General features: G+C 41.7%; 1 protein-coding gene across 1 annotated transcript in view; it reads left to right on the top strand.

The window, feature by feature from the left end:
- The window catches only part of MAP2K1 (mitogen-activated protein kinase kinase 1), a 25,859-nt gene extending 14,046 nt beyond the window's left edge, over nucleotides 1-11,813 (top strand). The window contains exons 6-11 of the mRNA XM_009887359.1: nucleotides 2,942-3,066; nucleotides 6,443-6,650; nucleotides 7,155-7,219; nucleotides 8,824-8,885; nucleotides 9,885-9,930; nucleotides 10,894-11,813. Coding sequence (XP_009885661.1) covers nucleotides 2,942-3,066; nucleotides 6,443-6,650; nucleotides 7,155-7,219; nucleotides 8,824-8,885; nucleotides 9,885-9,930; nucleotides 10,894-11,007 — 620 coding nt within the window. The 3' untranslated portion in view covers nucleotides 11,008-11,813. The remainder of the gene's footprint in view (nucleotides 1-2,941; nucleotides 3,067-6,442; nucleotides 6,651-7,154; nucleotides 7,220-8,823; nucleotides 8,886-9,884; nucleotides 9,931-10,893) is intronic.
- The last annotated feature ends 4,384 nt before the right edge of the window (nucleotides 11,814-16,197 follow it).

Raw genomic sequence — 16,197 nt, 5'->3', positions numbered from 1 at the left:
TGGCTAGCTTTGTATTATACTTCTTTGTATTATAACTTTTCAGTGTCATGTATTCATCCCTCTGGACTGACTTCTCTAGAATTGCACAGCTCTGTTTCTGGGTTGTCTGGGATGATATATGAAATGTCCTTTCATTTTCTTTAAAACTTACATATATCACTTCTGTAGCATACTTGGTCTTCCTTTCTAGATTTGTTGTTTTCTTGCAAGTTACTGCATATATTTTGAAGGATGCCTTGGCATTGCTGTTCCATTTGGCAATACAAATCTCTGGTTTCCAGAGAAACTGCTTAAGTGCTCAGAGACTCTGGATTTAAAATAGCATAGCACGCTACATTCAGAGGGGTGGAAAGACAGCAGTGTTCCAAACATCACACGGTGATCACACTGGGCACCTTGCGAGGAAAATAAAAACGCTAAGGGAAAGGCAAGGTTTCTATAAAACTCCAGTGAGGAGTCATGATTTGCTGTGCTATTGTAAGAAAGTTATAGTGTGGAATTATCATCTAGAGAAACCCTGAAGGTAAAAGTCAAGTCTTTGAAAGACCGGGTGGATCCTGGAGCATGTATGATGCTTATAAAGGGAATGTCATTTGGTTCACTGACAATGGAATGCTAATGGGGTTTTTTTGCCATTTAATTATGAACACGAACTATTAATGAGCTGTAGAGATAAGCAAGGATTTAGGTCTTTGTTCTGAATCGAACCAGTAGATGCGCATAGATAAGCGGTACAAATCGAAAGGCCGTATCTGTAACTCGTTCAGGCTCTGCACTGCTTCCAGCATATTTTGCAAGTGTTGTTTCCTCCACCATGCTTTTACACAGAACTTCAGGTGAAGGTTCCTGTGTAGCTGGGAACCTCTCATCTCTGCTGCCTGCTTCACTGCACCAACATCTTCTTGGTTTGATGGTGGTGTAGTGTTTTTGGTTTTTTTTTTTTTGTTTGGTTGGTTTTTCATGCTGGAATTTTAAACTCCTGGACTGGATTCTTCCTTTCCATTGTGAAGCGTACTTGTGGCGAGGTCTCTACAAGTAGGTATAACTTGCAGGAGGTTCAGCTGTCTGCCCAGGCGGCCTCTGAAATCTCTTTACTGCAGCCCTGCTCTGGGGTAACCAGGGTGTAACGTTGTGTTTCCTGCCCGGCAGACAGCTCCGCAAACTGCCCAGTCCCTCTGACGCTCTACAGGAGGAAAATGTATGGAGGAGAGCGGTGTTTATAAGGAGTTCATTCCCTAGTGATGGGGAATTAAAAGTAGTACACACACAATATGTGTCCATATTCTTCCCCCTTCATAAGGAGGAAGACTGTACCTGGCAAAAGCAGCTGGTTTTTTGGGTTGGTTTTTTTTTTTTTTTTTCAGTGTGAAAGATGACGTGCAGCAGGATTTCTTCCTCTGTGTTAAGACTAGGGAGTGGTTTGTGTTTGATCACCTTGTGGATTTTCTACAGGCTGATGCTCGCTCAAGTACAGTGGACGGGCTGTAAGCTCGCTGTCCTGGGGCTGAGCCTGGAACTTGTGTATGCACAAATCCGCACGAAACACGGTTTCCAGGGTGCCTGGACACTTTCAGTTAGCTGAAAGGTGATGTCGGGAACCAGTAAGTGTAGCCACAATTTCCAAAAGTAGATAACTTTATTCAAGCTTTGTTTTGTTCTTTAAAAGGGGTCTGGGGGGAGAAACAGCTAGAACATAGTTTTATCTTCATTTCCAATCTCCATGGATCTTGTGCAGTGAGGCATAACCTTCTGCATGGAGATCTTTTTCCAGTGATGAGCAGTCACAATAATACCATCTTTCCAGTGCCCACAATAATACCATCTTTCCAGTGCCATCCCATTGGCATAACAAACTAAGGTCAGTTCCTCAGTCATTGAAATGAAAGCTACCTGGAATATATTTGTGTTTAAAAGTGAAAAGCTATTGAAAATATGCTACAGACTATAGACTTCTGGATCTGCTCTTCAATAGCAGAGTCTGAAGTGAAATTCTGGTAGGCTGAGCTGATCTTTCTTCAGAACTAATTTATGGTACCCTTTTTTTCTGTAGCATTACTTCGCAGATGTGAGCTGTTGATTACTTATCTCAATAATGCATTTGTAATGAGCAGCTAAGCAGCAAGATACATTAAAAAAACTTCTTACAGCTATAAAAGAAATACTAAACAATCGTTCTCTGTACCTTTGCATTCCAAATAGCTGTTATTAGTTGCTTAGCTACCAGTGACCCTTATTAAATTTCCATTTAGAAAAAGTGATGAATTCAATATCGTGAGTGGGTTCTATCGCAGGTAAATGATCGCAAAGTATTTTAACTGCAGCATTTCAATAATAGGAAAATTATTTTTCAGATCTTTAAAAAAAAAACCACACCAAAAACCCCCGACCCAAACAAAAACAAGACCACCCACCCCCTCAAAAAAAAACCCCGAACAAAGCTCAGAACAGCAAGAACACACTCCAAGAACTGCTTTGCTGTAGGATCATTTATGCTTTACCTTTGTAAAATAAATATGTAGGGCCTCTCTATTGATTATTTCTAGGCAAAGAGCATCATTAAAGAGGAGTTAAGCTGACATGTACTTTAATGTTTATCACAGATGTTAGTCATTGCAAGGAGGATGTAGATGCCCAAACTTAATATTTGAAAGCCAAGAAACAGGATGAAATCAAAACTTAATTAACAGCCTTTTTGTACTTGTGATTAAAAAAAAAAATTCTTTTTGTTTATCTGTATGTAAATGGAGAGTCTGTGAAATGGGCCTGAGCAGGGAACCAGATCCCTTCTCTGAGGATTCCCAGAGAAGGGATAGAGTTGTGTCATAGTTAGAAGGGAAACACAGGGAGACACGTGGTAACTCTCACCTTTCATGTTACTTTTATTGTCAAATTTCCCATTTTATCTATTATAAATATAAATCATCCATTCATTTTTTTCCAGATGTTAAACCATCTAACATTTTGGTAAACTCTAGAGGGGAAATCAAGCTTTGTGATTTTGGTGTCAGTGGACAACTGATAGATTCTATGGCAAACTCGTTTGTTGGCACACGCTCCTACATGTCTGTAAGTACAGATTTTTATAGCTTTTAGTTTACTATACATTATGGTAGACTTATCATAATTCCAGTAATCAAACAAGAAACCAACTATTGCTGTTCCTACTGCCGTTGATAGTTCAGCACTTCTTGCATTCCAGGAATCCCCCAGTATCATATCAGACTGGGACAGGGAGGGGTAAAGAACTGTTGCAGGAAAAGGCAAGCAACTTGAAATGTTTCATAACACTACAAAAGCGAAGCACTTGTGTCTACACTGCAGAATCTAATTGGCTAATGTATTTGGGTTTTGTATACACGTGTCTCCAAAAAAGCCCAGTATTTACAGTTAGCTTTCCTTATGAAGTGTGGTTCTCTTTCCACTCAGTGTTTTGCTGCGGCCACTTCTGTAGGCAAGCTGCTGCCTCGCTGGTGATGCTGTTGTGACTGCTCCTGGGAACTCAACAGCAACAAGAGAGAGTGTGGGGAGTGGCTCGTGTGGACAAGGCCACGGCAGCTAATCTGAGGCTATTTCAGGCTGTTCTTTACTCCTGCATATGAAAGAAATATGAAACTTGCCCTTCAGATGAATTCTTTGCATTATGTGAAAGTCACAGTTAATAGAAAAAACAGGTCTCTTATTCTAATGTACTCACCTTGTTCACCGTACAACCAATTAAATCATACAGTCAGAGTGTTCAGAGATTCTGCTGTAGGATTGAAACTGTGTGGGCTTAAACTTAAAGGAAAAAAGCCTAATGTTGCTCCTGCTCAGCATGGGACCTGCATTTCAACATCAAAGACGGTATTCTCTTTTTTTGTCATTTAATATTGGTAACATACTTAAAATTCTGGCTTATGTTCCTACATAGAATCACCAAATCATCTAGGTTGGAAGGAACCTTTAAGATCGAGTCCAACCATCAACCTGACACTACCAAAACCACCACATCTACCCATCTTTTAAATACCTCCAGGGATGGTGGTTCCACCACTTCCCTGGGCAGCCCGTTCCAATGTTTGATAACCCTTTCGGCAAAGAAATTTTTCCTAATACCCACCCTAAACCTCCCCTGGTGCAACTTGAGGCCGTTTCCTCTTGTCCTATCACTTGTCACTTGGGAGAAGAGACCGACCCCCACTCCCCCGCCTCGCTACCCTCTCCTTTCAGGGAGCTGTTGAGAGCGAGAAGGTCTCCCCTCAGCCTCATTTACTCCAGGCTGAACACCCCCAGGTCCCTCAGCCACTCCTCATCAGACGTGTGCTCCAGACCCCTCACCAGCTCCGGTGCCCTTCTCTGGACATGCTACAGCACCTCTACGTCTCGTAGTGAGAGGCCCAAAACTGAACACAGTATTTGAGGTGTAAATCTAGAGACAGACCATACAGTTCATACATCAAGGGGGTGTTGCTAATTAGCAAAAAAAGTCACACTCCATGTCTTCTGGGCCATTGACATACTACTGGCTTGCCCTTTTTCTTCTTGCAAAGTGCTATCTACCTTCAGTTTTCTTCAATTTATTGTTTTTACAGACTATTTGGCTTTGCGCTCTGCCTTCATGTCCCAGACCAAGCCATGGTAGTGATTTTATGTATTCTTTTTGATAGTGTCTGAAGTATTCTTTCTTGCAGTATCTCCCTAGCATACTTTTTCAAATAACAGCTGTAGAATTGTTACATGCCAAACAACATCATGTTATACCGAATGAAGGTGTATACAATCAACAATGCGTAACCTGAACATTTCCTAGATTTTAGTTATTTTTGTATAACTAGTACTGTGTGTGGTCCCTGCTTTTTCTCATTCACTCACTTCTTTACACTTAGATTTTATGATTTTTTTTTTGTGTGTGTGTGTGTGTCTTTGTTTCTGGGCTTCTTTATCCATTGTCCAACAAGTGTGTAGTTCATCCAGATGGCTTTGGAACTAGCTGAGGTGGGACACTGGAGAAAGCTCACATATAATCTTAGTAAATGTTACAAAACTAATTTAACAAAACGAACACGCATTGTGGCAGAAGGAATACTTCACAGTAATACTGGATTCTTACATTCTGTGAGAATAAGTTTCAAATGATACTTATTTTTTTTCCAAAATATGGATAGAGTCAGGCAAGAATCTGCACCATTTTGGTAAAATGAGCTTGACTTTAAAAAGAGAACAGAAAATCAAATTAAACATTTTCTTTGAGAAGTCTTAGTAAAAATGGCTCCAAGGATGATGTAGGTAGATGTATTAAAAATTGCAGAAACCATATTCAGCACTCAACATAGTACTGATAAAGCAAGTGCAAAAACTAAGCAAAAGGAGTTAGTTATGAACTAATCCTATGTTTTAGTTCTTTAAGCAGAAACAGAGGATGGATATGCTGCTCAAAACTGAGGATCTTTGGAGCAATGTGACTGGAATATCCTGATTTGGTTTTAGTCATGATTTAACTGACCAAAAAATCCCATACCTAAATATCTTTCCAGTGTTTGAGTCTCCAAAAGACAATACAAAACACATTTTTAGATGAGTCTGTCTTACCTGCCTACGTTTTTGTAATACTTATGTTAGCGTGTGCACGTAATCTGTGCAGAATGGGTTTGTCCCTTTCCAGTTTGTTTTTTCCTGAGAAAAATGTAAGCCTATTGCTTTTTTGTTCATCAGGCCATAACGTGTGAGTGGTTAAGCTGCAGAACATGTGTCTGTCTTCCTGTCTTGTATGTATTTTTCGATCTTTATACCTTCAGGAAAGGTCTGTGGCCTGCATAATACTTTATCAATTTGTATATTGTTTTGTTATCATTCAGTGGACTATAGAACTCAACCGTTTGTTTAGAAATTGTTTGAATATGGATGTAGAACTGCAGTATGCCTGTATATAATAGTCCTCGCATAAATGCATTTCAGCTCTAGGCAGCTGTCAGCGTGGCATCAGCTGAGAAGTGTCAGAAACCACAAGATTATTGCTAGAGCACTAGGTCGCTTTGGGACCCATACAAAATCAATAAAGTTACCTTCCTGCTCCTTTCCAAAGCGGAAAACCAAGAACAGCTCCTCAGGGAAACCAGAGAATCTGCAGTTTGCCATACTAGTTTTTCTTTCTTGCTCTTTAATTATCCCATCATTAATAGTTGCAACATTTAGATATTATGCTAAAGAAATACAACAGCAACATAATAGCATCACTTCTTAAAAGTCTCAAAAGTTACTTGCAGTGTTGGTATGCAATGTTTGTAGAACTCTTGGAACTTGAGATCGTTAAAGAAAAAGATCAGTAAGTCACTCGTTGGAAGATGTACTAATAAGTTGGGGGGTTCATCCTTCATTTTATCCAGGCTATTGCAGAATGCAATTTTTTTTTCTTGTTATAATGCTGTCTCCCCTTCCTGCCCCTTTTTTTTTTTTTTTCTGGTAGCCGGAAAGACTACAGGGAACTCATTATTCGGTGCAGTCGGATATATGGAGTATGGGGTTGTCACTGGTAGAAATGGCTATTGGCAGATACCCGATTCCTCCTCCTGACTCTAAGGAGCTTGAATTGATGTTTGGCTGCCCAGTAGAAGGAGATTCTCCAGTCACCGAGACCTCACCCAGGCAAAGAACACCTGGTAGACCAGTGAGCTGTAAGTTAAAACAATCTCTTAAATTATTTTCTGGTACCCTTCTGTCAGCTTAAAGGTCTTCCCTACCTGATACTGAGCTGCATAGTGGGGCTTTAAACTTTGAAAAAATCAGGATTGTATTTGGCAGCTGGCTCAGACTATGAGGAGGTATCGGAGTTTGAGAATCAAGGACCAGAGACGCTTCTGTTGATAACTGAGCTGTTCATGAGCACCATGAAGAACCCATTCTGTTGATGTGGTTCATATCTCTAAGATGCAGTGCCCGTCGAAGTACACTAGGGAGATTCTCAGTGAAGTTCATGGTTTGGTTCAGACCCGAGAACAATGTCTCCTCGCATGAAAGTATTACCCTGTTGCTGTTACACCTTTTTTTCCTATAAATCTACTGGGTGCCAGCAAGTCCACTGGGTAAGAACAGGCTATATGACTGTTAGCTTTTTAAAATACCTCTACCACAGGAGCAGAGTAACACTGTATTTTTCCACTTCTACAATTTCTTCTTAGCCTATGGACCAGACAGCAGACCCCCAATGGCAATCTTTGAACTTCTTGATTACATCGTCAATGAGGTAATCGGCTATTTGCACTTGTATTAATACAATTGTAAACTTTTTTAAAGCATTCCAGAATTTGAGGGGGTGTGGGGTTAGTGTCAGGATAGGCCAGGTCTTCTGATCTTTTATTGCTGCAGTGTGAGAGACATCTCTTACGTGTGTTGGCTTGATTTTAAATTATTCCCAGGAAAATTTTAGTTCGTTTCTTTTCATCCTTTAAGTAGGTTTACGGGTTTTCCAGCCTGGATCACGCAACCTGTTAGGACAGTTAATAGCAAGCAGTACAATCAGGCATGTATAAAAGTGTTTTTTTTTCTTTGTTTTGGTCTTAGGAACAACCTCATTTATAATACTGTCTTTCAAATAGCTAAGCTACAAGGCTAGTTAAAAGATCGGTATTTTACAATTGATTGTCTGTTTCCAATATCTTCACAAGTGCTCCTGAAACTCACATGACTCCACTGCTTGTGTCCTTCTAAAAAAAAAAAAAGCTTGTTCATGTTAGCTATCGTTTATAGCAGCTGGGTAATGTAATAGTTCCAGGTGAATGAATTCCAAAAAAAGTGTCTGATGCACCTATTTAAAGAGCACAGTCGGTGTCTGGGTCCCTGCAAAGACTGGCTTTGCTTATGCTGCTGCACAGGTACTGATAAATTGCTTCTGTTCCTCATCTGCACAATTCTCCTCTTGCATTGCAACCCGATTTTGCACATTATATAATACTTTAATATGACAGCACTAACTGCAGTAGTTGAGAATTTGGCAAGATTATCTTCTGCCACCTCTGCTGCAGCGCAAGCAGTCTTCAGCGTGAGCTGCTACATCCAACAAAGTCTGTACAGCAGTGAGTAACTGCACACAGGCTGTGTCTCAACGCTGTGTAAAGTGACCCCAGTGTAAGTGCTTGCAGGATCCATGGCGTAAGAATGGAAACTTAACTCCGATCCTGTATCAAATGTCATGGAGAACGAGACAATAATGTGCAGGTTTCTTTCTTTATCAGAATTCTTTCTGAATTCAGAACCTGAACAAACTCATTCCCTGGGACAGAATATTTAGATCAAAAGGATTATGGAACTAATGATGTGCGGGGCATCTTTCCTGCCCCAAACTGGAGATTAGTAGTAATGAGAATAACCCAATGGTAATTACTGCCAGCTGCTCTGAGCCACCTTTAATGACAGCTCAAGGCTGTGTTAACCCCATTCAGGTGTGTGTATAGAGAGGGGAAAAAAACACAAACCCAAACAAAACCAACACACCCAATAAAAATCACCCCACACCACAGAAACTGTCTTGGTATGACTTATTACTGAAACACCTGAAATCCAGCAGCTGTGAGTAATAACCAGCATTAGTCAGTAATAAACTCAGCATCTTTACTTTTATAAATCATATGACAGCGTGTCCTTTATTCATACACATGGAAGCTGAAGTCTGCCCAACATCTGTTTCAGAGCTCAGCTTTGAAGGAAGGCCTGGGCAGTGCTTGGGGTTTACAGCTTTACCCAGATACCGGGCATAAAATTGGTAGATCTCTGGCTAAGTTGTGCGTTGTCATGTATCAGTTATGCTGAATGATTGCTGATGTTTGGTGTTTGTTTTGTTTTTTTCCCCAGCCACCTCCAAAACTGCCCAACGGTGTTTTTGGTTCTGAATTTCAAGATTTTGTTAACAAATGGTGAGTTGCAAAGGGACGTATTTGGGACCAGCCCTAGTGTCTCACTGTATCAATAACTTGGAAATCAGAGGCCCTACTTGTAGATCTTGGCAAATGTGGAGTAATTTCAATTAGCATAATGCTCTTTCTCCAACTGTTAATGTGCCTAAAGGTCACTTTACAGGCACGGGCTTGACACATACGCATCCAAAGAGGACCCCAAAGCTGAGAGAGATTCCCCTCTTTAAGATCGGTCTCTGCTTCTGTGTGCAACTTGGGTTAGTACTTTCTCAGCATTGAAGAGACCACAGTACTTACGGACTTTGATCGTAAACACGCTTCTAAAGCAAGATCTTTACTTCTGTGGGTTACCTTCACCACATTCTGCAGTGACTGTTCCATAGGAGAGAGAAGCCTTGCAGGCTCCAGATGCTCTTTTTTCTTTCCCACTGCTTCACTGAACTTATACCTTTATCACAGCAGTCATTCTCCCATATATTTACTTTTCCCATTGCATTTCAGTGATACCTGCACTCAACCAGTATGTTCAGTGCTAAGGGAGGCAGTTCATTACAGTTTGGAAAGTTAGTTTGTTTATTAAAAGCAATGTATTTATATTTACTGTTTCCAAAAGGAAGAACAGTAACACAACAGCAGTAGTTGATCCTGAGCTTGAAAAGACTTGGGTAAAAGAAACTTGAGGGATAAAGCAGTTCATATCGTTGAGTTTTTGTTCAAATGAGAACTTGATCTCTCCAGTTTGCTTATAGGCACTCACTCCTGCCCTGGCTCAGCAGTATCAGACAACTCGGCATTCCATTCCTCAGGCTGTGCCTGGGAAGCCTACAGAAGGGAATTGCTCACAGACCCACACCTACGTTTGAGAGGCGCTACATTACCTAATGCTTTAATCTAGAGTGACAGCTTCTTCAGACCGAAGCAGTGTACACACGTGATATAATTTGATCTGTATTTTAAAAGATAATAGTGTGTAACTTGTGTAATACTTTGTTTTCCTAGTTTAATTAAAAACCCTGCTGAGAGAGCCGATTTGAAGCAGCTGATGGTAAGTGAAAGCTTTTAACTTGAACTAAGAGCGCTGTTCCATGCAGGTTGGGATCTCAGCTGACCTGAGATCAGGATCAGAGCATATGGCCCAGTGTGTAGTTCGTGGCTGTTGACACAAGCAGCTCAGTCTGAGGAGGGGCTGCTTTTCTCATCCGGAGATCGAGGGGCTGCAGGCTTTCGCGCACTCCTAGAACAGGGACTGTCAAGGAGCCCGAAACTGGTGGGTTTTGGAGTCTCCCGTTTGATAATTACGTTGAGTATATGACCCAATGCTATTAAATTAGCAAAACAACTCTCTCTTTCTTGGGTTTATTAGTTAACAATAAAGGATATAGATGATTCCTCAAAATTCCGCATACCTTATGGACTAATTAAATACACTTTTGTCATCTTTTGTGAAACATAAGATTTGCTTCTTTTTTTCATCAGCTTTGCCTTGCAAAAATCTGTAGAACTACTAGGCACAATCAAATCCTGCACTTTTTTGCTACGTGAAATGACCGTATCTGTTTCTTTTCATGGCCTGAAGTGTAATGCTAGGGCTGAAGTTCTGCTGCAGAAAATCAGGTTTTTCCTGCCCTGATCCTTCTGTACGACAACACTGCAAAATGCAATCCAACTCTTTCTATTACAAAAAGCCTCTCTGTGTGCAGGCAGACGTTTTCCAGAGTATTATCTCAAGTGGCTGAGTCACATCCTTATCACGTACCGTGGTGTAAGTGTTCTGCAATAGGCACTGTGTAGGCAGTTTTCCTCTGGAATACTTTGCGATGTGTACATTTCACATGTGGGTTACTTCAGGAATCCTGCGGAAAGGCTCTCCTGGTCACTTCATGTGGTTTGCCAAATTTTATAGCTAGCTTGAATACTGACAGTAAACTGGATTTATTGTAGTTCATGTTCAGAATTATTATTTAACGGATTGAGTCCTTGAATAATAATATTCTTCTCCTCTGCTCAGATTCACGCTTTCATTAAGAGATCTGAAGCGGAGGAGGTGGATTTTGCGGGGTGGCTTTGTTCAACCATAGGCCTTAACCAACCGAGTACACCCACGCATGCTGCTGGAGTCTGAATATGGAAGAGCAAATCCCGTACTGTACATCTGTTAACAACAATGCTATTTTGGTCCTATTTCCTCAGCTTGTACCTGTTCAAACATGTATTTCACCTCTTAAGGAAGAATGTCTTTATAGCATGTGCCAAATGGTTTTAAATTTTGTCATAAACTAATTTGTATTGTATTGGATTACATTTGTTTACTGACCAAAACGTTAAAATGTTTAAGTTACAGTGCTTGCTGATTTTAAGTGATGATGGATATTCTTTCTTAATGAAAACATCACTGGAGGTGTCTACCCCCAGCTTGTTTGAACTTTATCAAGATTCTTTGTAAATTGTTGGTACTTCAATCATGCTTACCTAATCTCCCGTGCAAAAAGGGTTAGGGATGCTCCTACACTGTATCTGTCGAGCATGCTTTTGCTGCTGCCAAACTGTATCTGAGAGTTAGGCCTAATGGTTCCGATTTTGCTGTTGTTTAGAGATTTCTCTTTCCAGGTAAAGAAGGCGAGAGCTCTGCGTTTCTTGGAATGTACAGGGCAATATTGTAATTGTAGACTTGTTCATATTTCTATATTTATTTTTAAAACATATCATCAGACTTGGATTTAGTGATGTATGTCTTTCTAATTGATTTTTAAAAATTAGTTCTTGGAAGCGTCCTACAGAATCAAGACACAGATCCGGGCAATTTGCTTTCTTTTAACCTAAAAATTCATGACAACTGTGTTAGTGTCTAAAGTGTATGAAGACCCTTTATTGTTTTATTCTCTCAGATGTTTAGCAATGGATTCTCTTAATAAATATATTATCGAGTAACTTCTTGAAGCTTTTTTAGAACTCAAAAACCTAACTAAAGTCTTAATCCAAATACACTGCTGCATCACCCCCGTCCCCCTTTTTCTATGTATTTTTCCACAAGCATGCACCCTCCTTAGTTCTAAGAGGTACAAGTTTGTGTGTGTCAAATGACGATGCGTGAAACGGGGCTTGAGTCAGTTGCCAGTGCAGGGTGGTAGTGTCCAGTTTGCCAGGTTGCTGTGGAACATCTGAGGGCAGTCTGACTGCAGAGGTTTTGTCTGGGGAGCGTTCACACAGCTTGTACAGCACCGGATGCTCCCTTCGGTGCTGCAACCCCCTGGGTGGGGTGTGACGGGCGTTCTCCTAGGGCAAACCAGCACAAAACGCAGGAACCTTGTGCTCCACCCAGCAGAGGGAAGACCTGCTTGCCCGTGTCTGTCATTAACCAAGAGTGATTGTACTACACCGATTTCTTCAGCTTAGTTTTCTTCAGAAGTTCGGCTTCTGTCAGTTACTTGGCACGGTAATTGCTGCTGCTACAGAACAGGCAGAGGTGGGCACAGCTATGCGTCCTCAGCACAAAGCCTTGCTCTCTTTAACAGCCACGCTAAGCAGCGCTATAAAAAGTTCAGCTCCTTGAAAGGATGTTTCGGACACAGAAATGGCTGAAGTTCCTTCCCCAAAGGAATCCAAATCATTCTAGACATGAACTTCCACTTGGCCAACAGTATCATGTATCAGAGAGAAAGAATCACCCTCAACCCATCAGCAGGAGGAAATGACTCATTGACACATCCAAGGCTTCCTTCAGCTTGTCCTCACTCATATGTGACGCTTGATAATAGTGACAAGGCTGTGTAAAGTTTAACTTAAAATTGAGCTGTATATGTGAATTATATATGCTGACATACAGGAAAACAACAGTACTTTTTACTGTTTGGTAAAAGAAAGAGGCGGTGTGAACAGAGATTTAGTTTTAGAGGCTTAAATCTCATTTTACTTGTTTGCTCCACAGAGAGCAATAGTTTGAAGAATGCAAGCAGTTAAATGTCGTAGGGCACCAGGTAAAGTACTTTATTGCAACATGCAATAGAACTGCTCTATTTTAAGCAAGCAAGGGGCTCATTCACAAAGGGTACCAGGAAGAAAGGGTGTAAAGTATTTCCACAAAAACTACACTGAAACATGCTGGGAACAAATAACATTTTTCAATAGTCAAAATGACCCTTTGGAGATGAAACCCTCCAGCACCTACTCCAGAACATGATCTGCCCAGAAGCGAAGCGAAGGTGGGGAGTGATCCTGCTGTAAGACAGAGCCATGGAGCTGAGTGACGCACCCCGAACACGCTGAGCATGGGAAGATGCAAAGACAGGAGAGGCTGTTGACTGCGCTCCTCGCAAACCAGCTCTTCGCATGCATACTGTCAAAAGAATCAGAGACTCACTCCAACCTGTAACATTTCAGCTCAGACTTCCTGGGTTTTTTACCCGTGAGTCTTGTAAAAAGCTTTGCGAAATCTTCTGCGCTCGCATTTTAAGCTCCCTCATTAAGACATCCAGGATTTGCAAAAAACAATTAGTCTTTAGTACAGGATGAAAATACATTTACATTCCAACATTCAGTTTCTACTGCTACAAACCAAGAAAGAACCAAATAAAAAAAAAATCTCTCTTCGAACAGTGGCAGAACTCACAGGAGGTTGAATCCTGTGTTCTGACTGCACCCAGGACACCAGACACTTTCCCAAGTTCCTTTCCCGGTCTTAAAAGCAAATGCAAGAAGATAATTTATTCTGTTTTCTCTGAGTGATGCCAGAGACAACAGCAGCACCTTTAGATACTGGTTGTGCAATGAACAACCCTGGATATAACTGACTATTTTCCTAGTAGGACGGTTGACAGAGTGGCTGAGTTAGGTTATTTCTAATGTTTTTAATCGGCTTAACAGATCTGGGTTTCTGTGCTTTAAAACAAGTCTTCAAGAATTGATTTAATAACCAGCTGCACCACACAGTGTCCGCACGCCACCAGGAGAAAGAACACACTGTCTATCGGTAAGAGCAGCACTAGCTCGTTACCGTACCGTTAAAGAAATTGTGGAGGGGAGATCACATCACTTTGCATTTCATAACTAAGTTCTTAAACTCCTCATACTCCTCCTTGAAGATCACTTGAAAGCAGAAGCTGGACTTGCATTGATTTATGAAGTTACTGTGATGGGGGAAAAGAAAATAACACTAATTAAAAAATACTTCTTCCTTATTACAGGTAACATGGACCAATTCTAAGCATACAATTTGTGGACAAATAAAAGGCTAATTGGCTGCTACTCTGAAAGAGCAAGAAGTAGAAAATATACTTCACTTAGAGTCAGGCTGACAGTACTTAAGAAGAGCACCAGTAGGTACAAAGAGAGGCCACCTCGTTACCGCACTCAGAATTAGGTTGACGGAGCAGTAGCTGCTTCTCCCAGAGTACGAACACCTACGGCTCTACCACGTTTAGAGGGAGCGTTAGTCCAGTTTCCCATGTGAGAACGCAGCAGCTGAAAGCCTGGAGACAATCCCAGACACATCTTTTTCTCACTGTTTATCTTAAAATTCCCAGTTTAAGCAAATGTAATATAAGTTGTAATATAGTCATTGGCTCAGCAACCAGCCTCTAAGGCCTGATTTTTTCAGCATCGGGAAATAACAGATGAATTATTGCTTTTAGTGCACGTGTTAAATTAGCCTGACGTGATTAATGACTTTTCTCACCCACCTATGAAGACATAGTAAGCTACATTAGTTTTTAAATGTGGAATGGATTATGCTACATATTTGTGCAGCAAATTTTCATTGTTTTAACCTCTAAGTCAAGACGTGCCAAGCTTGTGACATTCATGTGTTCAAGGGTAACCTCCCGAGACTCCAAGAGTCTTCCATATCATACAGTCCGTATCCACATACAAGACAAAACAAAAATCAGTTGCTGAATTTTATATGAGTGAAGAAATTCCTGAGTCTGGATTAAAGAGCATCCCTTGATTTTTTTCTCTCAAGAATCTGATTCCTCCTCCTCTTCCTCCTCCTCCTCTTCATGATCTTGAAGACTTAGGTGTAATTCAGTTTGATTGATAGCAGCCTCGTTGTCCATCTGCCCGAGAGTCTGTCACAATAAAAGAGTTTATCATCTTGCTAATTATCAAGACCATCAGCGATACAGAATGCTTCTCAAACCACTATTAAAACCGCCTAGTCACAGTGTCTTTTAGAAATCTCAGTACTAGAACTGTTGGCTGCACGAGCCCATTGCGGGACGAGCACCAATTCTCCAGAGGAGTTTCAACTGATTCAGGCTGACCATGTATTTAGCAAAAAGTTCAGAGGATATCTGTACCTCCATCCCCTACGATCAGTCGGATAAACCAGCACGTCACCATTAACAGCATTAGACACAATGTTCAATAAACGGCCAACTGAAGCTACGCTGCTATAAAGCAGATATTTCCCAGCCTCCCCGGAAACAACATGCTGCTTTCCGGGATGGGAAAAGGTGAAACCCTTGAGACACAAAATGGCAACAAAGCAGACAGATTTCACAGCTGAGCCTTTCAGTTAACCAGCAGCATAAACAAGGTCAACGTTAAGAACTCCAGTTGAAAACCACCCCCAGGAACACCTACTCAATCAAATCAGTACAAATCAGTACTGAGCTCAATCAGTACTACTCAGCTCAAATCAGTACAGCTCTTCTCCCCCATTACTCCCGTGGCCACAGCCCAGTGCAGTGAAGCCGGGCCCTCGCTCTTCACCGGGCAAGGCCTTCCCTTACTTTGTGGGTCTCCTCTGCGGCCGCTGAGGAAGAGACTGCCCCGTCCTCCTCCCTGGACCGGATCATGGACTGCAACGCCAACTCCTCCACCTGCAGAGAAGGCAACACAGAAGCCTCTCCAGTCATTATTTCTCAGACTCTGTCATACAGAAATTAAATGTTTTTGAATAATCAGAAACTGTAGAATCATAGAACGGTTTGGGTTGGGAGGGACCTTAAAGATCATCTCGTTCCACCCCCTGCCCTGGGCAGGGCCACCTCCCCCCAGCCCAGGTTGCTCCAAGCCCCGTCCAACCTGGCCTTGAACACCTCCAGGGATGGGGCAGCCACAGCTTCTCGGGGCAACCTGCCCCAGGGGATCACCGCCCGCACAGGGAGACAGTTCTTCCTCACATCTCATCCCAATCTGCCCTCTTCCAGTTTGAAGCCATTCCCCCTTGTCCCATCACTCCATGCCCTTGGAAAAAGTCCCTCCCCAGCTCTCCTGGAGCCCCTTTAGGCACTGGAAGGGGCTCTGAGCTCTCCCCTTTTTGGCCTTCTCTTCTCCAGGCTGAACCCCCCAACTCTCCCAGCCTGTCCTCCCA

The sequence above is a fragment of the Charadrius vociferus genome, unplaced genomic scaffold (assembly GCF_000708025.1).
Source record: "Charadrius vociferus isolate BGI_N301 unplaced genomic scaffold, ASM70802v2 scaffold190, whole genome shotgun sequence".
NCBI lineage: Eukaryota > Metazoa > Chordata > Aves > Charadriiformes > Charadriidae > Charadrius > Charadrius vociferus.
This window is presented reverse-complemented; position numbering and strand designations above follow the sequence as displayed.